This window comes from Coregonus lavaretus (genome assembly GCF_964263955.1).
Source record: "Coregonus lavaretus genome assembly, chromosome: 30".
NCBI classification, from domain to species: domain Eukaryota; kingdom Metazoa; phylum Chordata; class Actinopteri; order Salmoniformes; family Salmonidae; genus Coregonus; species Coregonus lavaretus.
Genome location: NC_140017.1, coordinates 2,342,660 through 2,367,389, shown reverse-complemented (window position 1 = coordinate 2,367,389; position 24,730 = coordinate 2,342,660). Strand labels below are relative to the sequence as shown.

General features: G+C 43.0%; 1 protein-coding gene across 2 annotated transcripts in view; it reads left to right on the top strand.

Annotated features, from left to right (window-relative positions):
* The window catches only part of b3glcta (beta 3-glucosyltransferase a), a 133,023-nt gene extending 108,580 nt beyond the window's left edge, over positions 1-24,443 (top strand). For both annotated transcript variants that reach the window (XM_084148132.1, XM_084148133.1), the window contains exons 10-16: positions 3,910-4,041; positions 5,937-6,006; positions 7,001-7,114; positions 17,805-17,904; positions 18,365-18,484; positions 22,342-22,486; positions 23,693-24,443. In XM_084148132.1, coding sequence (XP_084004258.1) covers positions 3,910-4,041; positions 5,937-6,006; positions 7,001-7,114; positions 17,805-17,904; positions 18,365-18,484; positions 22,342-22,486; positions 23,693-23,860 — 849 coding nt within the window. In that variant the 3' untranslated portion in view covers positions 23,861-24,443. The remainder of the gene's footprint in view (positions 1-3,909; positions 4,042-5,936; positions 6,007-7,000; positions 7,115-17,804; positions 17,905-18,364; positions 18,485-22,341; positions 22,487-23,692) is intronic.
* The last annotated feature ends 287 nt before the right edge of the window (positions 24,444-24,730 follow it).

Below are 24,730 nucleotides of genomic sequence, written 5' to 3'. Positions count from 1 at the left end.
CTCATTGAGGAACTCTCCCAAGGGCACCTGGTGGGTGATAGATGACAACAATGTTAAGCTTGAGTGGGCAAGTGACAGTGACAGCATGGAATTCAAATGAGGAGAGACAGGTGAGATTGAGAAAATCTTCAGTTAGGAGAAATGAGTAGCCCTGTGCCACCTGTGTCACCACCGCAACGACCAGATGCTCTTGGACTATGAGAGAAAACGTAGTCAGATGACGTAGCAGTGTTCTATGTGGTGATTAATGTCTCCATCAGGGCCAAAAAAATCAAGGGACTGAAGGGCAACATAGGCTGAGATGAACTCTTCGTCCTTAACCACAGATCAGCAGTTCCAAATGCTGCCAGAGACCCGGAATTCCACAGCGTACACAACATTAGAAGGGTTGCAGCCAAGGGGTGGGGAGTGTCTGTAAAGCCTACCGGGAGATGATCGAACAGCTATAGAAGTCACACACGTAGTTGCCAAAGCTACAAAAAAGCAAAATAACTAGGTAAGATACTCAAGTGAGAGAGTGGTGTGGAACCTTCCTCTCTTTCCTTCCTTGAAGAACTCGGCAGAACCGTCTTTGTTTCGGCGACGAGACCGCCGCTTACAGCTGCCGCTGAAAAACCAGGGGAGACTTCACCTAGCAGAGGTGAAGAGCACACCTCCCTGTACTAATTGCTGATTGCCTAGGAGAGGAGAAGCCACTCCCCCTCCAACACAGCCACTGATTACCAAAACAAGTCACAAATTGCCCTGCCCTTTGATCATGGTTGATGTGTCAACAATCATCTGCAAGTTTTGAGCAGTCAGCAGTTCACACACCAAGTAGACCACTGGGAAGACAGGCAGCACTTAAAGTAGATGGCCAGCAAAAAGACAGCACTAGACCACAGATAAAGACAAAAATTAGACGGTTCTTTGAAAACTCCCTATGTCAAGCAACATGGATGCAGTGTTGCAGTGAGATTATCTCAAGCAAATTTGCTGATACACAAAGCAAATCAAACAACATTGAAATTGCATGCAACATCCAATCCTGTCATACATCACATCATGGTTTCACAATTATTTATTTTTTATTCAACTGTTTGGTTAGTGTAACAGCATCAATATAGACAAATGTTGGCTGTATAATTTAGCTAGCTAGCCCAAATGGAATTGTCAGCACTGTTATCAAGCTAGTTAGTTAGTTCATCTTGGACAATTTCAGTTGAAACTTTACAGGTTGAGGTCTGGGTACTTTTCATTAAATATACTGTATATATTGACTGCCAGACAACGTTCATATATCATGACTATCAATGATGTCAAGAAGTTTGTATGAATCTTCCGTCTGTTGATATAATGACATGACAACTGCGTTGGTGTTTTGGGCAACCCTTCCCTCGCTTTTGTTCCATGTTGGCTGTAGACCTAGCTAACCAGTTACTAACTAACACCAGTCACAGATGAATGCAGAAATCTATAAATATCTTTGCCTTAGATGAATAGGGGAAACCTCCCATTATATATTTGCTGACACCCTGCAGTAAAATGTTGGCACCAGTAGACTAGTTACTTAGCTATGTAAACCACGCCCCTCTGCGAACACACCTTCTGCGATGTTGGTTACAAGGTGGTACTTATTTAAATTAGGTAAGACAATAAGATGTTACCATTGGTGTATTAAAATTAGCGATTTTGTGATGTTACAAATTCCTTTTAATAATCCCACCTCCTGAATCCAAGTGTTTGATATGGGGGAGGTGACCAATAACTTTATGATCAAACTTTATCAATGTAGAAGCAAAACATGATTTTGGCTGTTCATGACCTTTAAATTAATCTCAATTTACAGAACTGTATTGTAGCCTTTCATGGCTTCCTGTTTCACTGGGGTATAAAATAAAAAGAGGTAACGCATGTAAAATCCAAAGAACTCACAAATGAAAAGAGACATGGTTGTTGACTTTCATAAATCAGGCAATGAGTACATAAAAACTGAAAAAACAAATATACCACTTACCACTATTTGGGCAACAATTAAGAAGTTTAAAACCACTTGAACAGTGGTACATTTTCCTGGTAGAGAGCCGAAGTGTATCTTGTCCCCACGCACAGTGAAGAAGATTGTTTGGAAGGCAAAATAAGTCCAAGGGCCACAGTTGGAGAATTACAGAACTTGGTCGCATCTTGGAGTCACCAAGTCTACAAATCTTCAATTAGACACCACCTCCATGCCAATAGGCTATTTGGAAGGGTTGCCATAAAAAGGCCTTTATTGAGAGCAACCAACAAATGTAAATGCCTAGAGTTTGCTAAACGTCATTGCCACTTGGATTGGAACCGGGTGCTATGGTCAGATGAGATGAAAATAGAGCTCTTTCCCCTCGCACACCAGTGGTGGGTTTGGCCTCGACAGAAGGATGCATATGTGGAAAATGACCTAATACCTACTGTAAAATATGGTGGTTAATCTTTGATGTTATTGGGGCTTTTTTGCTTCCACTGGTCCTGGGGCCCTTTTTAAGGTTAACGGCATCATTAACTCTACCAAGTAGTAGGACATTTTAGCCAAAAACCTGGTTGCCTCTGCCGAAAGGCTGAAACTTGGCCGGTAATGGATCTTCCATCAAGACAATGACCCCAAGCACACATCAAAATCCCCAAAGGAATGGTTAATTGATCACAAAATCAACATTTCGCAATGGCCATCAGTCTCCGGACTTGATCACCATTAAAAACCTGTGGTTTGAATTGGGAAGGGCAGACCGAAGGATATCAAGGATCTGGAATGTTTCTGTATAGAGGAATAGTCTAAGATCCCTCCCAATTTGTTCTTACAATCTCATAAAACATTATAGAAAAAGGCTAAGTGCCATTATCCTCGCAAGGGTAGGGTGCACAAAGTATTGAAAACAAGGGTACCAATAATTTTGACATCTTAAAAAATATATATATATATTACTTGTTAAACAAAATATTTGTCTCAGAACAATTGTATTAGTATTTTATACAGTCTTTTTTGCCCATCTTTATCAAGGGTGCCAGTCATTTCCGATGTGACTGTAAACCCGTCCGCATGCTTCGGTTTTGCTAGTGCCTTGCATACTCCCTTAAAAGACAATAGTACTGTTTGTCCACCTTGAGACGCCATTGCCAATTCCTCAAAATAGTCCGAATTGGGCCTCCCGAGTGGAGCAAAAGTCTAAGGAACTGCAACGCAGTGCTAGAGGCGTCACTACAGACCTGGGTTCGATCCCAGGCTCTGTCGCAGCCAGCCGCGACTAGGAGATCCATGAGGCGGCACACAATTAGCCCAGCGTCGTCCGGGTTAGGGGAGGATTTGGCCGGCCGGGATGTCCTTGTTCCATCGCACTCTAGCGACTCCTGTGGTGGGCTGGGCGTATGCACGCTGACTTCGGTCACCAGTTGTACGGTGTTTCCTCCGACACATTGGTGCGGCTGGCTTCCGGGTTAAGCGGGCAGTGTGTCAAGAAGCAGTGCGGCTTGGCAGGGTCGTGTTTTCTCGGAGGACGCATGGCTGTCAACCTTGGCCTCTCCCGAGTCCGTACGGGAGTTGCAGCAATGGGACAAGACTGTAAGAACCAATTAGATATCACGAAATTGGCGAGAAAAAGGGGTAAAAAGTATTAAAAAAATTTTTTAAATATAAGATAACTGTCATAATTTTGACGTTTTTGTCGAGGAGATCTTAGTCTTACATATAACTAAGACGTTTGGTGCAGTATTTCTTAAGTGAAAAAATTTGCAGGAAAACCATTGTATGATAACAAACACTTCATTGAAGAATGTTGACCAATCACCGACAAAGGGGCGTAGACTTCAGCTACCGTAGACTTCAGCTTGCCTCTAAGAAAATGTGTGTGCATGAACAGCCGAAAAAAACAGTAACAGTATCTTCCCCTGTTGTTGCAGGTAGCTCTGTATATCTGGGAGAATGGCCAAGGTCCTCGTCTGACGGCAGTCCCAGAGCTGTGTACTGAGCCAGAGCACTCTCCCACTGCCCAACACTGTGCTACCACCCTCAGGAGCCCTGCTCCCCTGTGTGTAGGTACCAAGTTGTGCATACTGTACATCACAGGTCCATTCTTCACCACAGATCTGGGTCGAAGTATTTTTTTGTTTCAGTTTTCTGACTTGGTGCACTTGATTTGGGTTTAAATGGAATTGCACCAATGGATTAGTCCCAAAAGTGCCAACCCCGCCCACGAAACCCAAGTATTTTTTTGGGAGAAAAGATACATGCTTTTGACCCAAGTCTGCTCCACCCCCCCAGGAACGATGATTGTGTCTGTCTTTATGCATGCAAACTATCAGAGAGTTGGAGAGGAATCTCAGGATGACCTTATTGTCCAAATCCTCTTTCTCCCTGAAGCGTTATTTTAAAGAACCCTCAAATCCTCTTCCAGTACTTTCCATTCCTGGGTGAGACACTGTTCAGCAGGCCACTCCCTCCATACTGGAATGCTGTCTCACAGCGGCGGGCAGCTGCAGCCCTCAAGAGCCGTGTCACACCTTTTCTCCAGCCCCACAGCAGTACACCTGATGAAACCAATTGTGGGCTCAAATAAAGAGTAGTTATTGGTTCATTTGAATCAGGTGTGGTGTGTTGAAAGTCTGATGCCAGCAACACTGCCCTCGAGGACCGCTGCTGCCCACCCAACACAAACCACTGTGTTGAGCTCTGGCCGATTAGTTTGCACTCAGATGCGCTTAATATATTCCCTCTGTTCTTGATGCCTGTCTGTCTGTCTGCCTTGTACCCCTGGAAGTGTTGCCTTTCCTCAGCCTGGTCTGAATGTTCGATAAAGTGCTCAGAGAGAACAAGGTGTCTGAATGTTCGATAAAGTGCTCAGAGAGAACAAGGTGCCCTCTCTCCTTTTACTCCTTCTCCTCCTGTCTCGTTCCCCTTTCATCTCTGACTATGCTGTCTCTCTCCTTTAGTCTCCCTCCTACCCTTTCATCTCTGACTATGCTGTCTCTCTCCTTTAGTCTCCCTCCTACCCTTTCATCTCTGACTATCCTGGCTGCCTCCTTTAGTCTCCCTCCTACCCTTTCATCTCTGACTATCCTGGCTCTCTCCTTTAGTCTCCATCCTACCCTTTCATCTCTGACTATCCTGGCTCTCTCCTTTAGTCTCCCTCCTACCCTTTCATCTCTGACTATCCTGGCTCTCTCCTTTAGTCTCCCTCCTACCCTTTCATCTCTGACTATGCTGGCTCTCTCCTTTAGTCTCCCTCCTACTCTTTCATCTCTGACTATCCTGGCTGCCTCCTTTAGTCTCCCTCCTACCCTCTCATCTCTGACAATGCTGGCTCTCTCCTTTAGTCTCCCTCCTACCTTTCTCCACGTCATCTTCTCACTAACCTTTCTCTTGCCAGAGCTCTAATATGCCGAGAAGATAGAGATAACTCATAGGGTGTGTCCCAAATTGCACCCTATTCCCTTTATAATATACTACTTTTGGCCAAATCCCTACTGGCCCTGTTCAAAAGTAGTGCACTACATAGGGAATAGGGTGCCATTTGAGACGAAGACATGAAGCAGAAAGGCTTGAGCTCACAGAGAGGCAGAGGAAAGCCTATCAGCAGGGTGCATGGCCTCCCTCTGGCATAAGCCTGAGAGCCACAGACAGACGGGCAGGAGACCTGAGCACTTAAATAAAGATGGCCAATTGACATTTCACTCTCAAATAATAACCTAATAATACAGCACGTGTCATCTTGAGGAGCTAGTCAAGATTCGCGATTCACGAGGACTCTTCAATACGGGGAAGGGAATTTGAAAAAGTTACCATCTCAATGGTGCTTCAACAACGATAACAGCTCCCCTCTTGGGATGTATGTTCCTTAACTAGGGCCCAGTGTTTTTCCTGACCACGTGACCTGACCAGGAAATACTAAAATATATGTCTAATTCTTATCTTGCTGCTTTTCTTACAGGGGGAACCTGTAAAGAAGGAAGACGTCTTTGTCGCTGTGAAAACTTGTAAGAAGTTTCACAGTGAGAGAGGTGAGTCAGACCTTTGAAGCTCACCTGAAGCTCTGGGGTGGTTAAACTCAGACAGGGTCCATAATGTTCGTAAAGTATTCACGTCAACATTTTCGCTATTCTTCTAAAGGACAGAATGTATTTTTAGCCTTTGAGATGTGTGCCTGGTAAAGTGCTGACTCTGTGGTGTCCTGGTTTAACTCTCAGCACAAGATGTCAGTCACAAACTTGCCTTGACATGGCGAAGAGGTGGATTCAGAGAGAAGCCAAAACCATTGACCCCCCCCCCCCCCCCCCCCCCTCGACAGCCTAACTGTTAATGTAGCTTTCATGGCAGCGCTGGGTCAGCTCTAAGTACCAGGAATCAATTCAAACTTAATGAGACAGATAAAGTGTTGCCATTTGAATTTCGGAAGCATCCGGAAAATTCTACATCAGCTCCAGCTGACATGTCGGTCACAGCTAATTGCTCTGATTATATTAATTACAGTTTACTCTGCCAAGTCACCCTCAACTAACACACAGACAGAATTAAAAGGAACATTAGATGTATTTATGGCATGGGGGTTGGATGTGAAAAGCTTATTTTGTAATTGACTCTTTTTCCCTCAGTTGACTCCAGTCCTTTACTACCTTTGACTCTTAAGTCTTTGTAATTGACTCTCTTCCCTCAGTTGACTCCAGTCCTTTACTGCTTTTGACTCTTGAGTCTTTGTAATTGACTATTTTCCCTCAGTTGACTCAAGTCCTTTACAGCTTTTGACTCTTGAGTCTTTCTGTGTGTTTGTTTCTTTTTCCAGGTCCAATTCTTTTGCATTGAAAAAGAAAAAACTACCAAAACATCTATTGAAATGTTTAGTAAAAGTTCTGTAAAAGACAAAAGGTTATGTTTTTAACATTCATAATTAATAATGCTGCAAGTGTTCTGTGTACAGAAGCCTGATTCTACTTACTATTGTATTGTGGAAGTGTTGAGCTGTATTGTTTGACCTGTCGTCCTGTTGTCCTGCCCCAGTCCCAGTGGTAAAGAAGACGTGGGAGAGAGAGGCATCTCTGTTGGAGTATTACAGTGACCACACTGACCCCTCCATACCTACCATCGACCTAGGAGTCCCCAACACAGAGAGAGGTGAGTTAGTCCAGGGCCTGTATCCATAAAATATCTAAGAGTAGGAGCGCTAATCTAGGATCAGTTTAGCCTTTTAGATCATAATTATTAAGATTACATGGACAGGGAGGACCTGATCCTAGATCAGCACACTTAATCTGAGATGCTATGTATAATATAATAATAATAATAATAATTATATTATTATTATATTATTATTATATTATTATTATATTATTATTATATTATTATTATTATATTATTATATATATGCTATGTGAATACAGGCCCTGCTCCCATCCACATCTCCACTCTAGTCAGGTCCAGTAGTAGCTGAATCAATTTCAAAAGCACAGTTGAGAAGTTCAGAGTTGATTATGTTCAAAGATAAAGATCGCTAAATAATGTGTATAAAGCTAAGATCTAAGATAATTCACTTCAAAATCAAAGTTTGTCAGATGTTTTTAGACCTCAAAAGTATTCTAATTTCCAGAGGACATTACGTCTTATGCTAGCGGTGGTGTAGATACAGCTATATGCCTCAATCCCAAGGGAATGGAATAGATAAGGACTGAATGATTTCCTGATTTGATTCAGTCTGACAAACCTTGGTTTGGGAGTGTCCCTTTAACTCAGATGGCGAGTCTGATGCTACAAGCATAATTTGGCTTCCTGTCTGATCCTGCTATCATAACATTTGGGATTAAACAAAGGGCTGTGAGCACATTTTGTGCCTCTGTTTTGCCACTGCTTATTCATGAGGTTGTTAATTGAATGTCTTGTCTGTGACTGAGATACATAATCTGCACATTTTCTAAAACGTCAGCTCTCATCTCTTCCACGGTTCTCAATGTCAAACGATGAAGGCCGGATTGTTTTTCATGATTGCGACCCGGGTCATTTTAATTCAGGACTAAAATCTAATCAAAACTTGTGACAGACTGCATCCATTGAAGTGTAAGATTTAGTCTTATCAGGTGGAAATGGCCACATTTTAGGATGGTTTAGGAATGAATATGAAAACCTCAGATTCAACCAGTACCACTGCTCTGGGAGTAAATTACCATCCGTTGACTTGAGTTTGATAGAAGAGGTCAACAAAGCTCTGAATAGGGTTGTTAGCTATCAACCTTGCTCGCTTATGATTTTATCTTATCTTAATTATGACAATTTCGCCCATCAATTTACCAATGGGAAAGGGGCAGGGGAAGGGAATGGTGTGTAATGGAATCCTTGTGCTGTAATATACAGTAAATAATTGTATCTGGAACAGATGACGCCAACACTCTGTCTTTCACACACAATCCCAAAGAGCCAAGGCTGTGTAATCACCCTAATTATCATTATGAAAATGAAAAAACTTAGCTCTGCTCGTTCACCACTCTGTCATCGTCCCAAATGGCACCCTATTCCCTACATAGAGCACTACTTTAGACCAGACACCTATTTTATTTGTGTCTACATTCAAATGGTAAAAGTTGATTGTGATGTGATAAAAAAAAAAAAATAATCCTATTAGGGTGTGGTGCCTGGCCTTAAAAGGGCAACACCCTATTTTAACGTTGATGTAATCTGACCCAATATTATGGCCATAGGATGAGCAAATTTATGCTGATATGTATCAAATTACATTTTTAAACAGTTTAGATTTAATTGTAAAATTACTTTGTATGAGTCTCATTTATGGTTTTGCAGAAGTATTTTAGTCTAATGTCCCCATCTCATTATTGGTTTATCATATTTTAACTACAGAGGTAGTGCCACCGCCCCATCAGCTACAATGAGTCCGCCTACCATTCCATCTATGCTAGAACTAAAATTTTTTGCCGTGGTATCATTTTGGTATCTAGTATTGTGATACTAAACCTGGTATCGGTATCCAGGACCGGCTCCAGGCATAAGCGACATAAGCGGTTGCTTAGGGGCTGTTACACATTTTCGGAACCAAAACCCAGACAAAAATGGGGGAGGGTCATGCTTTTTTAATTTAAGTCAGGGGGAGGGTTTAATATTTGCTATGTTGCATTGTAATGCTTATGCGACAAAGAACAGTTTGTAAACTGCATATCTAAGGCTCTGGTCTGTCCTAGGAGGGTAAACAGTAGGCATGTTCTCTGCTATCCACTATATGTTTTAATTATTATTTTGGGTGTAGGGGAGGGTCACTTGTTTGTTTTTTCAAGCTTTCAGGGAGGGGTCAGGTAAAAAAATATAATTAATGAAGGGAGGGCCATCCATTTTCATTTCAGAGAGATCCAATGTCCTCCAGGTATCCCTCATTATAAATACTCTACTGTTGAGAGTTAGAATAGTAGAATACACAAGGTGTCATTTGTATCGTGTTATGTCAGTCACTGACAGTCACTCAATGAATCGACCGAGAAAAATGTCAGTTAACAATTTTTTGGTTGGTAAATTACTCTAGCCAGCTATCTAGTAATCATGGCGAATACCGACCGAGCACGCAGAGCAGGTACCCAGGGGCCCTGACCTCCAGGGGGCCCCCATTGATTTTGTCAGTCACTCTCACTCATATTTCATTAACATGGCATAAGTCTTGGCAAAATGTGTAGAATTGCAGGAAATTAACTTTAAAACTGCAAAGATTTCTCTCCACCCCATGGCAAAATGGGTAGAATTGCAGGAAATGTGCTGTAAAACTGCACACAAAAAATCTCTGCCCCATGGCAAAACTAGTAGAGTTGCATGAAATGTGTAATCAAATAGCAAAATGTTCTCTCTGCCCCATGGCAAGATGTGTAGAATTGCAGAAAACTTGCTTTAAAGGACCTACATTGCATTGTAATTTCAGAAAATGTCTTTAATATATCTACAGTAACACAATTGCATTCTAATGGTGCATCCTTCTCATTAGTCAACAAAAGAAGGACCGGCTCTTGTTGTCAAATTGACTGGGCCTGAGCCACACGCTAACCGAATCAGTTAGCGCACGGAGCCACTCAAATAGACTAGAGCCACTCAAATTGACTGGGCCTGAGACGCACGCAAACTGATTGTGGCACAATCCGTTAGCGTGAGGTACTCAGGAAGTGTATGGGGGATGTTGTTCCCACTGTGACGATTAAAACCTATCCAAACCAAAAACCGCACAAAACTGAAAGCACGAACCTCTGCATTTAACCACGGAAAGGTGGCTGGGAATATGGTGGAATACAAGAGGTGAGGGCCCTGCCAGAGTGGTTCCAACAGTCTTGAAGGAGTTCCCACATATGCTGAGCACTTGTTGGCTGCTTTTCCTTCACTCTGCGGTCCGACTCATCCCAAACCATCTCAATTTGGTTGAGATTGGGGGATTGTGGAGGCCAAGTCATCTGATGCAGCACTCCATCACTCTCCTTATTGGTAAAATAACCCTTACACAGCCTGGAGGTGTTTTGGGTCATTGTCCTGTTGAAAAACAAATGATAGTCCCACTAAGCCCAAACCAGATGGGATGGCGTATCGCTGCAGAATGCTGTGGTAGCCATGCTGGTTAAGTGTGCCTTGAATTCTAAATAAATCATAGACAGTGTCACCAGAAAAGCACCCCCACACCATAACACCTCCTCCTCCATGCTTTACGGTGGGAAATACACATGCGGAGATCATCCGTTCACCCACACCGCGTCTTACAAAGACACAGCGGTTGGAACCAAAAATCTCCAATTTGGACTCCAGACCAAAGGACAAATTTCCACCGGTCTATTGTCCATTGCTCGTGTTTCTTGGCCCAAGCAAGTCTCTTCTTCTTATTGGTGGCCTCTCTTTGCAGCAATTCGACCATGAAGGCCTGATTCACAAAGTCTCCTCTGAACAGTCTCGGCTCCCGAGTGGCACAGCGATCTAAGCCACTGCATCTCAGTGTTAGAGGCGTCACTACAGACCCTAGTTCGATTCCAGGCTGTATCACAATCCGGCCGTGATTGGGAGTCCCATAGGGCGGCGCACTATTGGCCCAGTGTCGTCCGGGTTTGGCCGGGGTAGGGCGTCACTGTAAATAAGAATTTGTTCTTAACTGACTTGCCCAGTTAAATAAAGGTTAAATAAAAAATAAAAATAACAGTTGATGTTGAGATGTGTCTGTTACTTGAAGTCTGTGAAGCATTTATTTGTGTGTGTGTATATACAGTCGTGGTCAAAAGTTTTGAGAATGACACAAATACTAATTTTCACAAAGTCTGCTGCCTCAGTTTTGATGACGGCAATTTGCATATACTCCAGAATGTCATGAAAAGTGATCAGATTAATTGCAAAGCCCCTCTTTGCCATGAAAATTAACTTAATCCCCAAAAAACATTTCCACTGCATTTCAGCCCTGCCACAAAAGGACCAGCTGCCATCATTTCAGTGATTCTCTTGTTAACACAGGTGAGAGTGTTGACGAGGACAAGGCCGGAGATCACTCTGTCATGCTGATTGAGTTAGAATAACAGACTGGAAGCTTTAAAAGGAGGGTGGTGCTTGAAATCATTGTTCTTCCTCTGTTAACCATGGTTACCTGCAAGGAAACCCGTGCCGTCATCATTGCTTTGCACAAAAAGGGCTTCACAGGCAAGGATATTGCTGCTAGTAAGATTGCACCTAAATCAACCATTTATCGGATCATCAAGAACTTCAAGGAGAGAGGTTCAATTGTTGTGAAGAAGGCGTCAGGGCACCCAAGAAAGTCCAGCAAGTGCCACCAGTGCAGAGCTTGCTCAGGAATGGCAGCAGGCAGGTGTGAGTGTATCTGCACGCGCAGTGAGGCAAAGACTTTTGCAGGATGGCCTGGTGTCAAGAAGGGCAGCAAAGAAGCCACTTCTCTCCAGGAAAAACATCAGGGACAGACTGATATTCTGCAAAAGGTACAGGGATTGGACTGCTGAGGACTGGGGTAAAGTCTTTTTCTCTGATGAATCCCCTTTCCGATTGTTTGGGGCATCCGGAAAACACCTTGTCCGGAGAAGACAAGGTGAGCGCTACCATCAGTCCTGTGTCATGCCAACAGTAAAGCATCCTGAGACCATTCATGTGTGGGGTTGCTTCTCAGCCAAGGGAGTGGGCTCACTCACAATTTTGCCTAAGAACACAGACATTAATAAAGAATGGTACCAACACATCCTCCGAGAGCAACTTCTCCCAACCATCCAAGAACAGTTTGGTGACAACCAATGCCTTTTCCAGCATGATGGAGCACCTTGCCATACGGCAAAAGTGATAATTAAGTGGCTCGGGGAACAAAACATCGACATTTTGGGTCCATGGCCAGGAAACTCCCCAGACCTTAATCCCATTGAGAACTTGTGGTCGATCCTCAAGAGGTGGGTGGACAAACAAAACCCCACAAATTCTGACAAACTCCAAGCATTGATTATGCAAGAATGGGCTGCCATCAGTCAGGATGTGGCCCAGAAGTTAATTGACAGCATGCCAGGGCGATTGCCGAGGTCTTGAAAAAGAAGGGTCAACACTGCAAATATTGACTCTTTGCATAAATTTAATGTAATTGTCAATTAAAGCCTTTGACACTTATGGAATGCTTGTAATTATACTTCAGTATACCATAGTAACATCTGACAAAAATATATCTTAACACTGAAGCAGCGAACTTTGTGAAGACCAATACTTTTGTCATTCTCTATATATACATACAGTGAGGGAAAAAAGTATTTGATCCCATGCTGATTTTGTACGTTTGCCCACTGACAAAGACATGATCAGTCTATAATTGTAATGGTAGATTTATTTGAACAGTGAGAGACAGAATAACAACAAAAAATCCAGAAAAACGCATGTCAAAAATTTTATGAATTGATTTGCATTTTAATGAGGGAAATAAGTATTTAACCCCTCTGCAAAACATAACTTAGTACTTGGTGGCAAAACCCTTGTTGGCAATCACAGAGGTCAGACGTTTCTTGACGTTGGCCACCAGGTTTGCACACATCTCAGGAGGGATTTTGTTCCACTCCTCTTTGCAGATCTTCTCCAAGTCATTAAGGTTTCGAGGCTGACATTTGGCAACTCGAACCTTCAGCTCCCTCCACAGATTTTCTATGGGATTAAGGTCTGGAGACTGGCTAGGCCACTCCAGGACCTTAATATGCTTCTTCTTGAGCCACTCCTTTGTTGCCTTGGCTGTGTGTTTTGGGTCATTGTCATGCTGGAATACCCATCCACGACCCATTTTCAATGCCCTGGCTGCGGGAAGGAGGTTCTCACCCAAGATTTGACGGTACATGGCCCCGTCCATCGTCTCTTTGATGCAGTGAAGTTGTCCTGTCCCCTTAGCAGAAAAACACCCCCAAAGCATAATGTTTCCACCTCCATGTTTGACGGTGGGGATGGTGTTCTTGGGGTCATAGACAGCATTCCTCCTCCTCCAAACACGGCGAGTTGAGTTGATGCCAAAGAGCACGATTTTGGTCTCATCTGACCACAACACTTTCACCCAGTTCTCCTCTGAATCATTCAGATGTTCATTGGCAAACTTCAGACGGCCCTGTATATGTGCTTTCTTGAGCAGGGGGACCTTGCGGGCACTGCAGGATTTCAGTCCTTCACGGCGTAGTGTGTTACCAATTGTTTTCTTGGTGACTATGGTCCCAGCTGCCTTGAGATCATTGACAAGTTCCTCCCGTGTAGTTCTGGGCTGATTCCTCACCGTTCTCATGATCATTGCAACTCCACGAGGTGAGATCTTGCATGGAGCCCCAGGCCGAGGGAGATTGACAGTTCTTTTGTGTTTCTTCCATTTGCGAATAATCGCACCAACTGTTGTCACCTTCTCACCAAGCTGCTTGGCGATGGTCTTGTAGCCCATTCCAGCCTTGTGTAGGTCTACAATCTTGACCCTGACATCCTTGGAGAGCTCTTTGGTCTTGGCCATGGTGGAGAGTTTAGAATCTGATTGATTGCTTCTGTGGACAGGTGTCTTTTATACAGGTAACAAGCTGAGATTAGGAGCACTCCCTTTAAGAGTGTGCTCCTAATCTCAGCTCGTTACCTGTATAAAAGACACCTGGGAGCCAGAAATCTTTCTGATTGGGAGGGGGTCAAATACTTATTTCCCTCATTAAAATGCAAATCAATTTATATCATTTTTGACATGCGTTTTTCTGGATTTTGTTGTTGTTATTCTGTCTCTCACTGTTCAAATAAACCTACCATTAAAATTATAGACTGATCATGTCTTTGTCAGTGGGCAAACGTACAAAATCAGCAGGGGATCAAATACTTTTTTCCCTCACTGTGTATGTATATATATATATATACAGTCGTGGTCAAAGGTTTTGAGAATGACACAAGTATTGGTCTTCACAAAGTTCGCTGCTTCAGTGTTATGAGATATATATATATATATATATCACACACAGCACCAGTCAAAAGTTTGGACACACCTATTCAGTCAAGGATTTTTCTTTATTTGTACTATTTTCTACATTGTTGTTTAATAATGAAGACATCAAAACTATGAAAAAACACATATGGAATCATGTAGTAACCAAAAAAGTGTTATACAAATCAAAATATATTTTATATTTGAGATTCTTCAAATAGCCACCCTTTGACAGCTTGGCACACTCTTGGCATTCTCTCAACCAGCTTCATGAGGTAGTCACCTGGAATGCATTTCAATTAACAGGTGTGCCTTTTTAAAAGTTAATTTGTGGAATTTCTTTCCTTCTTAATGCGTTTGAGCCAATCAGTTGTGTTGTGACAAGGTAGGGGTGGTATACAGAAGATAGCCCTATTTGTTAAAAGACCAAGTCCATATTATGGCAAGAACAACTCAAATAAGCAAAGAGAAATGACAGTCCCATCATTACTTTAAAACATTAAGGTCAATCAATGAGGAAAAAAGAGAGGGAACGAGAAAAGGGTGCTACAGAGAGAGACGAGGAGAGAATGAGAGCACCGCGAGGTGTCTGTTAAATTAAGTATTAGGGTATTAGGTGTATTCTCTGTGATAGTGTTGCTTTGCTACGGGGAATTCCACGTGTCTCTCAGTCCCAGTGGCTGGGAGAGAGGGACAGACGGGGGATTCCGATGGCGATGGGCGACATTATTTCACTGGATTCTTGCCATTTGTGGTGGAGTGGGCTTCTGTTCCGCCTGGCCCCATCAGGCCCTCTCATATCCAGGTCTAGTTGTTACAGGAGCAGTAGAGGCTGCGTCCCAAATGGCACCCTACTCCCTATATACAGTGGGGGGAAAAAGTATTTAGTCAGCCACCAATTGTGCAAGATCTCCCACTTAAAAAGATGAGAGAGGCCTGTAATTTTCATCATAGGTACACATCAACTATGACAGACAAAATGAGAGAAAAAAAATCCTGAAAATCACATTGTAGGATTTTTTATGAATTTATTTGCAAATTATGGTGGAAAATAAGTATTTGGTCACCTACAAAAGTTTCTCAATACTTTGTTATATACCCTTTGTTGGCAATGACACAGGTCAAACGTTTTCTGTAAGTCTTCACAAGGTTTTCACACACTGTTGCTGGTATTTTGGCCCATTCCTCCATGCAGATCTCCTCTAGAGCAGTGATGTTTTGGGGCTGTCGCTGGGCAACACATACTTTCAACTCCCTCCAAAGATTTTCTATGGGGTTGAGATCTGGAGACTGGCTAGGCCACTCCAGGACCTTGAAATGCTTCTTACGAAGCCACTCCTTCGTTGCCCGGGTGGTGTGTTTGGGATCATTGTCATGCTGAAAGACCCAGCCAGTCAACTTCAATGCCCTTGCTGATGGAAGGAGGTTTTCACTCAAAATCTTACGATACATGGCCCCATTCATTCTTTCCTTTACACGGATCAGTCGTCCTGGTCCCTTTGCAGAAAAACAGCCCCAAAGCATGATGTTTTCACCCCCATGCTTCACAGTAGGTATGGTGTTCTTTGGATGCAACTCAGCATTCTTTGTCCTCCAAACACGACGAGTTGAGTTTTTACCAAAAAGTTATATTTTGGTTTCATCTGACCATATGACATTCTCCCAATCCTCTTCTGGATCATCCAAATGCACTCTAGCAAACTTCAGACGGGCCTGGACATGTACTGGCTTAAGCAGGGGGACACGTCTGGCACTGCAGGATTTGAGTCCCTGGCGGCGTAGTGTGTTACTGATGGTAGGCTTTGTTACTTTGGTCCCAGCTCTCTGCAGGTCATTCACTAGGTCCCCCCGTGTGGTTCTGGGATTTTTGCTCACCGTTCTTGTGATCATTTTGACCCCACAGGGTGAGATCTTGCGTGGAGCCCCAGATCGAGGGAGATTATCAGTGGTCTTGTATGTCTTCCATTTCCTAATAATTGCTCCCACAGTTGATTTCTTCAAACCAAGCTGCTTACCTATTGCAGATTCAGTCTTCCCAGCCTGGTGCAGGTCTACAATTTTGTTTCTGGTGTCCTTTGACAGCTCTTTGGTCTTGGCCATAGTGGAGTTTGGAGTGTGACTGTTTGAGGTTGTGGACAGGTGTCTTTTATACTGATAACAAGTTCAAACAGGTGCCATTAATACAGGTAACGAGTGGAGGACAGAGGAGCCTCTTAAAGAAGAAGTTACAGGTCTGTGAGAGCCAGAAATCTTGCTTGTTTGTAGGTGACCAAATACTTATTTTCCACTATAATTTGCAAAGAAATTCATAAAAAATCCTACAATGTGATTTTCTGGAGAAAAAAAATCTCAATTTGTCTGGCATAGTTGACGTGTACCTATGATGAAAATTACAGGCCTCTCTAATCTTTTTAAGTGGGAGAACTTGCACCATTGGTGGCTGACTAAATACTTTTTTTCCCCACTGTAGTGCACTGCCCTACAGGCCCTGGACAGAATTAGTGCACTATAAAGGGAGTAGGGTCCCATTTATGACGAAGCTTGAGCCGGTGGGTATTATTAGAGCAGTAAGTCAGACCCCAGCTAGCTTCATTGTCACTTTCTGTTTTTTTTCTCCTGATGAGTCACTCCCTCCATCCTCCATTGTCGCTACTCTCCACTCAAATCTCCTCTTTCTTTCTTTCTCTCTTCCTCCTTTGTCTTCATGGGCGGCGCACAATTGGCCCAGCGTCGTCCAGGGTAGGGGAGGGAATGGCCGGCAGGGATGTAGCTCAGTTGATAGAGCATGGCGTTTGCAACGCCAGGGTTGTGGGTTTGATTCCCACGGGGGGCCAGTATAAAAAATATATATATATATATGTATTCACTAACTGTAAGTCGCTCTGGATAAGAGCGTCTGCTAAATGACTAAAATGTAAATATGTAAATGTAAATTATTCTCCCCATTATTCTGTTGTTGAATCTCTGTCTTCTTTTGGTGGATTAAGATTTTTCAATTAAATCTAATTCTAGTCTGAAAGGGCATAAAGCCTCATTGATTTGCTGTCTCCTTAAGGATTCCTGAGAGCTTCTCTGGACCGTGTCGCTGAAATACATTTGGTCTGTAAAGTCTGTCTCCAACAAGTTATTGGACATCGTAATAAATCCGTCAACTAAGTCATTATGTGGTTACCGACAACCAACCTTGCTATATCCCACAGTCAATCCTAATCCTATCTCCATGTGAACAAAAACATATTTTGAGTTGTGCATTGATGTCAATGGGAGCTCTAGTTCTCAAATTCTAGTTCTAGTTCTCAAATTAAGATTCAGCCCTTTAATGTCCTGTCAAATGATGGGCAACCTTGCGTCCTACAGAAAAATTAACTGTACTCTATGTGTTTTGTTCTGCAGGTCATTGTGGGAAGACGTTTGCCATCTTGGAGAGGTATGTCAGCGATGCGGTGCCAAAGACGAGCTGGCTGCTGGTGGTGGATGATGACACACTCATCAGGTAAAGCTGTCAGTACACAGACACAGACACGTACACACACACACACGTACACACGCACACACACACACAGACACTAAGGCTGATGGTGTGTTTGAGTGATAGTTCCTCCAAAATGTGTGTATTCACTTATGCCAAAACCCCTGATGCAGTGAAAAAGCTGTCAAATAAAAAAGTTGAAAGAGCTCTTCAAGACTGCCTCTTGAGGGCAAAGTCAGCAAACTGATAATTTTGTATTTAGTGCGGAAGTTACCGGATGTAGAGAGCAGCGGCGTCAGAATTTAATTGGGGTTTTTTGATTAGGAATATCCTACCTGTTGTACCCGTGTGTGTGTATTGTGTGAGTGTGTGTGTGCATTGTTTGTGTGCATGCGTGAATGGTGCATGCATGCACACGTGTGTTTGTTTGCAGTCGACGTGTGTTTGTTTGCACATGTACCTGATGAGTGTGTGCCCTCCCCAGCCTGCCCAGACTGCAGATGCTGCTGAGCTGTTACGACCCCTCTGAACCGGTGTGTCTAGGGGAGAGATACGGCTACGGGCTGAGCCAGGGAGGCTACAGCTACATCACCGGAGGAGGGGGGTGAGTCCCTTACAACATCCCAAAAGGCAACCTATTCCCTACACTACTTTTGGCCCTGGTCATAGGGTGCCTTTTGGAACTCAGCTAACATCTCTGACACAGACATTTTGGATGCAGCAATTGATGTTAATTGAGACAGAGGCTGTACTTTAGAGCAGTGGTCTTCAAGGACCCCCAACTCGAGGTCTTCATGGCTCCAACAGACCCGACCAAGGACCCGAGCGGATCCAGGTCCTAAATTCTCACTTTTGTCTCAGATCTGGGTCAGGTCTGATGTAACTGCCACGTGTCTCGGTATGTGCAATTAAAACAGATTTACCGACTGGACCTGATTGGACCTGCCCTCTGATAATTTAATGTGTGAGGTGATGAGAACTGCGCAAGCTTGTTGTCTGTGTCAGCCAACTGCAACTCAATAAAACGTATAGCTCATGTCCAGCTGAAACTGGTTCCTGCCGCTCACCTCACGTGCGCCTGCTGCTGAGGAGAGAGAGCAAGAGGAGCCTTGGCCTATAGGCTACTCTTGATTGCACAGATGGAGGCCTTTTTCACTGAAGTAAAACGGAAGATAGAGGAGAAAGATTATTGTGAAAAGAAGTCGACAAGGGGAATGGACAAAGGTGAGAAGAACATTGGCATTGGACTGTGCAACTCGCTATTCAGGTTCGATGCAATTTTCTAACATTTATTTATTTATTTTTGTATTTATGATAATTTATCATTATTGTGTATCATTATTCTTATTATTGTAGGCCTATTTAAGAATCTAAACCAGTTCTTTAAATATGCAGTGTTTTGATTCATTTTGTTGAGGCATTTTCGTTGGATAAATTAAGTTTGAACTGTCTTTTTGATTTTGTGCTCTGTATTTATACTGAATAAAAATATAAACGCAACATGCAACAATTTCAATGACTTTACTGAGTTAAAGTTCATATAGGTGGCACGTTCGTTTAAGGACGGGTCAGACCAAGGCGCAGCGTGAAAGGCATACATGTTTATTTCACAGATAAACACACGAACAAAACAACAAACGAAACGTGAAGTCCTAAGGCTAAACACAATACAAGCCTCTAACAAGGAACAAGATCCCACAACAACTGAATGCACACAGGCTGCCTAAGTATGATCCCCAATCAGAGACAACGAGCGACAGCTGTCTCTGATTGGGAATCACACCAGGCCAAACATAGAAATACAACACCTAGACTGAGAACATAGAAAATACAACATAGAACTCCACACCCTGACTCAACATACAAGAGTCCCATGAGTCAGGGCGTGACAATGAGGAAATCAATCAATTGAAATAAATTAATTAGGCAGTAATCTATGGATTTCACATGACTGACTTGGGAGCCAGGCCCACCCACTTGGGAGCCAGGTCCAGCCAATGAGAATGAGTTTTTCCCCACAAAAGGGCTTTATTACAGACAGAAATACTCCTCAGTTTCATCAGCTGTCCGGGTGGCTAGTTTCAGATGAAGAAGCCGGATGTGGAGGTCCTGGGCTGGCGTGGATACACGTGGTCTGCGGTTGTGAGGCTTGTTGGACATACTGCCAAATTCTCAAAAATGACATTGGAGGCGGCATATGGTAGAGAAAAGAACATTAAATTATCTGGCAACAGCTCTGGTGGACATTCCTGCAGTCAGCATGCCAATTGTACACGCCCTCAAAACTTGAGACATCTGTGGCATTGTGTTGTGTGACAAAACTGCACATTTTAGAGTGGCCTTTTATTGTCCCCAGTACAAGGTGCACCTGTGTAATGATCATGCTGTTTAATCAGCTTCTTGATATGCCACACCTGTCAGGTGGATGGATTATCTTGGCAAAGGAGAAATGCTCACTAACAGGGATGTAAACAAATTTGTGCACAAAATTTGAGATAAATAAGCTTTTTGTGCTTATGGAACATTTCTGGGATCTTTTATTTCAGCTCATGAAACATTGGACCAAAACTTTACATGTTGCATTTATATTTTTGTTCAGTATAGTTTAAGATAAGTTACAAGTCTGTTGTAAAATAAACATAATTAGCCTACAGAGCTTGCTAGCTTGTCCTAAAACCCGGAAATGAGTTCTGGTTCGTTCAGCCTTTCATAAGGGGAAAATGAATGGGAAAATAGTAGGGTTTTGGGATAAATGCCGAAAATAAGGTCTGAGGTTAACACAGGCTTAGGAAATCTTATACAGTGCATTGGCCAATACATGGCATACGCAATCCAGGCTTTATATAGTGCCTTCGGAAAGTATTCAGACCCCTTGACTTTTTCCACATTTTGTTACGTTACAGCCTTATTCTAAAATGGATTACATTAAAACAAAATCCTCCTCAATATACACACAAAACCCCATAATGACAAAGCAAAACCGTTTTTTTTGTGTGTGCAAATGTATTAAAAAAAACTAAAAAACATATACCTTATTTACATAAGTATTCGGACCCTTTGCTATGAGATTCGAAATTGAGCTCAGGTTCATCCTGTTTCCATTGATCATCCTTAAGATGTTTCGACAACTTGATTGGAGTCCACCTGTGGTAAATTCAATTGTGTCGAGGCACAGATCTGGGGAAGGGTACCAAAACATTTCTGCACGATTGAAGGTCCCCAAGAACACAGTGGCCTCCATCATTCTTAAATGGAAGAAATTCGGAACCACCAAGACTCTTTCTAGAGCTGGCCGCCCGGCCAAACTGAGCAATCGGGGGAGAAGGGCCTTGGTCAGGGAGTTGACCAAGAACCCGATGGTCACTCTGGCAGAGCTCCAGAGTTCCTCTGTGGAGATGGGAGAACCTTCCAGAAGGACAACCATCTCAGCAGCACTCCACCAATCAAGCCTTTATGGTAGAGTGGCCAGATGGAAGCCAATCCTCAGTAAAGGGCACATGACAGCCCGCTTGGAGTTTGCCAAAAGGCACCTAAATAACTCTCAGACCATGAGAAACAAGATTCTCTGGTCTGATGAAACCAAGATTGAACTCTTTGGCCTGAATACCAAGCGTCACATCTGGAAGAAACCTGGCACCATCCCTATGGTGAAGCATGGTGGTGGCAGCATCATGCTGTGGGGATGTTTTTCAGCGGCAGGGGCTGGGAGACTAGTCAGGATCTCGGGAAAGATGAACGGAGCAAAGTACAGAGAAATCCTTGATGAAAACCTGCTCCAGAGTGCTCAGGACCTCAGACTGAGGCGAAGGTTTACCTTCCAACAGGACAACGACCCTAAGCACACAGCCAAGACAACGCAGGAGTGGCTTCGGGACAAGTCTCTGAATGTCCTTGAGTGGCCCAGCCAGAGCCCGGACTTGAACCTGATCGAACATCTCTGGAGAGATGTGAAAATAGCTGTGCAGCGATGCTCCCCATCCATCCTGACATAGCTTGAGAGGATCTGCAGAGAGAAATGGGAGAAACTCCCCGAATACAGGTGTGCCAAGCTTGTAGCGTCATACCCAAGAAGACTTGAGGCTGTTATTCATTTTCGCAAAGTTATAATCATCGTAATTGACATGGGCTACATTTCCAGTCTAATCATTTTATTTCAGTTGTAATATTTCACATTCTTGATGTCAGATCAGCTGGTCTAGTAGTTTTATTGAACCGTTTTTTCGTTGCAACCAGAGTTATTTTAGCTCGGAGCTCCGTGTAATTTCCCATTTAGTAGCGTGTTAAGAGATCCAGCCGTAACCTGCAGGTAACACTTAGGTTCCGCATCTTCGTTGCAATCAGGCCATTCATTCTTATTTGTGGGATGTGTGTGTACAGTACATATGAAATTAACCAGACTACTATGCGAAGGGTCGCACTTTAATGTGTGTTGGTGTGTGTGCTTGTGTTGTGTCCTGTCAGGATGGTGTTCAGTAGGGCCGCGGTGGTGAGGCTCCTGGCCAGTGACTGCAAGTGTTACAGTAATGATGCCCCTGATGACATGGTGCTGGGGATGTGTCTCAACGCTCTGGGGCTCCCTGTCACACATAGCTCCCTCTTCCACCAGGTAATACACTGGCCTTACCCATTACCCTTATGCCAGGAACCCACAGTTTGGAATTTTATTGGCACAATTCATGTGTCACATACTATTTTCATGATCGTTATTTTCGTGCACGAAAAATGGGAGCTCCGGAGTCGCTCAGTGTGGCAGGGTCAACAATAGCCGAATTACTGCACTTGTGATCTCCCGACAGCACTAAATCGTCTAGCATGTCAGAATTTCCTGTCGTAGCTCTGCACTTTTCGTGCTGTGTGAAGATTCCACGGCAATAGGAACGCTGCATGCTGGCATGCACTGTAGAAAAGATGAAGCAATTGGTTCATCTTTCTACACAGCGTGTTATCTAACATTTTCTACACGCAAAATGACAATTTCTAAGTATTATGGAGTGAAAATATCCAAATCCGATTTTATTAACCACATTGTAGGCATACTAGAACACAGATTATGGCAGATTTGACAAATAAGCACTTTCTGCTATTTTGAATGACAAATTCAAATCAAAGCAAATTGAACTTCATTTATAGAAGTGGTAAAGTGAGAACACCCTTCAGATAGCAAATCTTCAAGATGTATTAGCTGTTATGTCGTACAGTGGAGCACATCCACTGCACGACATAACAAAGTTTGGAAGATCAAAAAACGCACTGTGAGAGAGAGCCATTACCTTATGCCTTTTTATCCATTACCCTTACCTCATACCAATTACCCTAACCCATTACCCTTTTCGAATAAGTTACCTAAGACCTAATACTCTTTACCCATTATTCTTACCTAATAATACCAACATTTACACAGTACGTCAATTTCACAGTTCAACAATAGTTGTTGTAGCAAGGCTCAGGTAACAAAGATACTAGTCTTTGATATCCCTCCTTAGTTTCCTCCATACATTCTCCTCAGCCCCTAGGGGACTGGTTCTCTGATTGTACCAGTGTATTTAACAGCCCTGTCTAAAAGTAGCTATCTGGAGTGCAGTCTCCGGTGGCTGACGGTAATGGAAGGAATAGTTCACCCAAATTACAAAATGGCATATTGGTTTCCTTGCCCTGTAAGCAGTCTATGGACAAGCTAAGAGAGCAATCCATGCTTTGGTTTTGTTTACTAGCCACTATCTCCAAATGCTAACTTTTTAGCATTGGTGACACAAAACCAATGCAAGTCAATATCCTCGATATTAGCATTTAAATAATTGTTCTGTCCCTCCAGGCTCGACCTGAAGACTACTCCAGAGACTTCCTAGCCCACCAGGTGCCCATCTCCTTCCACAAACACTGGAACATCGACCCCGTCGCCGTCTTCAACAGGTGGCTAAAGGACGAATCGAAGTCAACAACCCCACACGGACTAAACAAGAGCACCAAGGAAGAGTTATAGTCACTCAGACACTATCAGTCTTGGTGTGTGTGCGTGCATGTGTGCGTGCGTGTATGTGTGGAGTCATGGACAAATGTATTGTCAGCATGTTTTCCTCCATCGGTGTAAATGTTTTCTATATTGTGAATCTTGCGGAGATATAATTTGGAAGGTTCATGCAAGCCTCTGTCCATGGCTGTGTGTTTGGGGACTTATTCATGACTGAGGCCAGGATTCAATCCAAGGTACGTTAGATCAGCGCAATATAATGGACTTTCAAAGGTAATTTACACTTGAGCCGACATGCTAGCATTTACCATGAATGCGATCTCCGCGAATGTCGGGGAAAACGCCTTTAGAAGACACATTGTCTGCTCACTAGTGCGCAGCTCTATAACTTGTTTTGAATCCTATTTTAAATTGATTTGCATGTTGAGGTTGTCAGTGTGTGTTCGGATCTTGTCTGTGTATATTTATAATATGATATAATCTATTCCAAATTGAACAATGAAACTCTTTCTTTTCTTAAGGACATATCTCAACATTACTACTACATGCTGTACAATGTGTACTATTTTGCTATAAAAGTGTCATTACTTAAAAATATGTGTTTGCGCTGTCTTATTGGAGTTTAATTCTGGCATTTGGTTTCAGGATGAATTAATGACTATTAATTGTGAATGTAAATAATTGGGGTGTGTGTGTTTTCATAGCCCCTATTATCACACACACACACACACACACACACCAAATACTGTTCAATGGAATTTTAAATAGAAGCTAAGAGAAATTACTCCAGATGTTTGGTTTATGATAACTTTGATATGATAACTGTGAAAGCAAAGAGCCTTAATGTTTTGTAAACTCAGTGTATTTGTATGGTATGTAGCT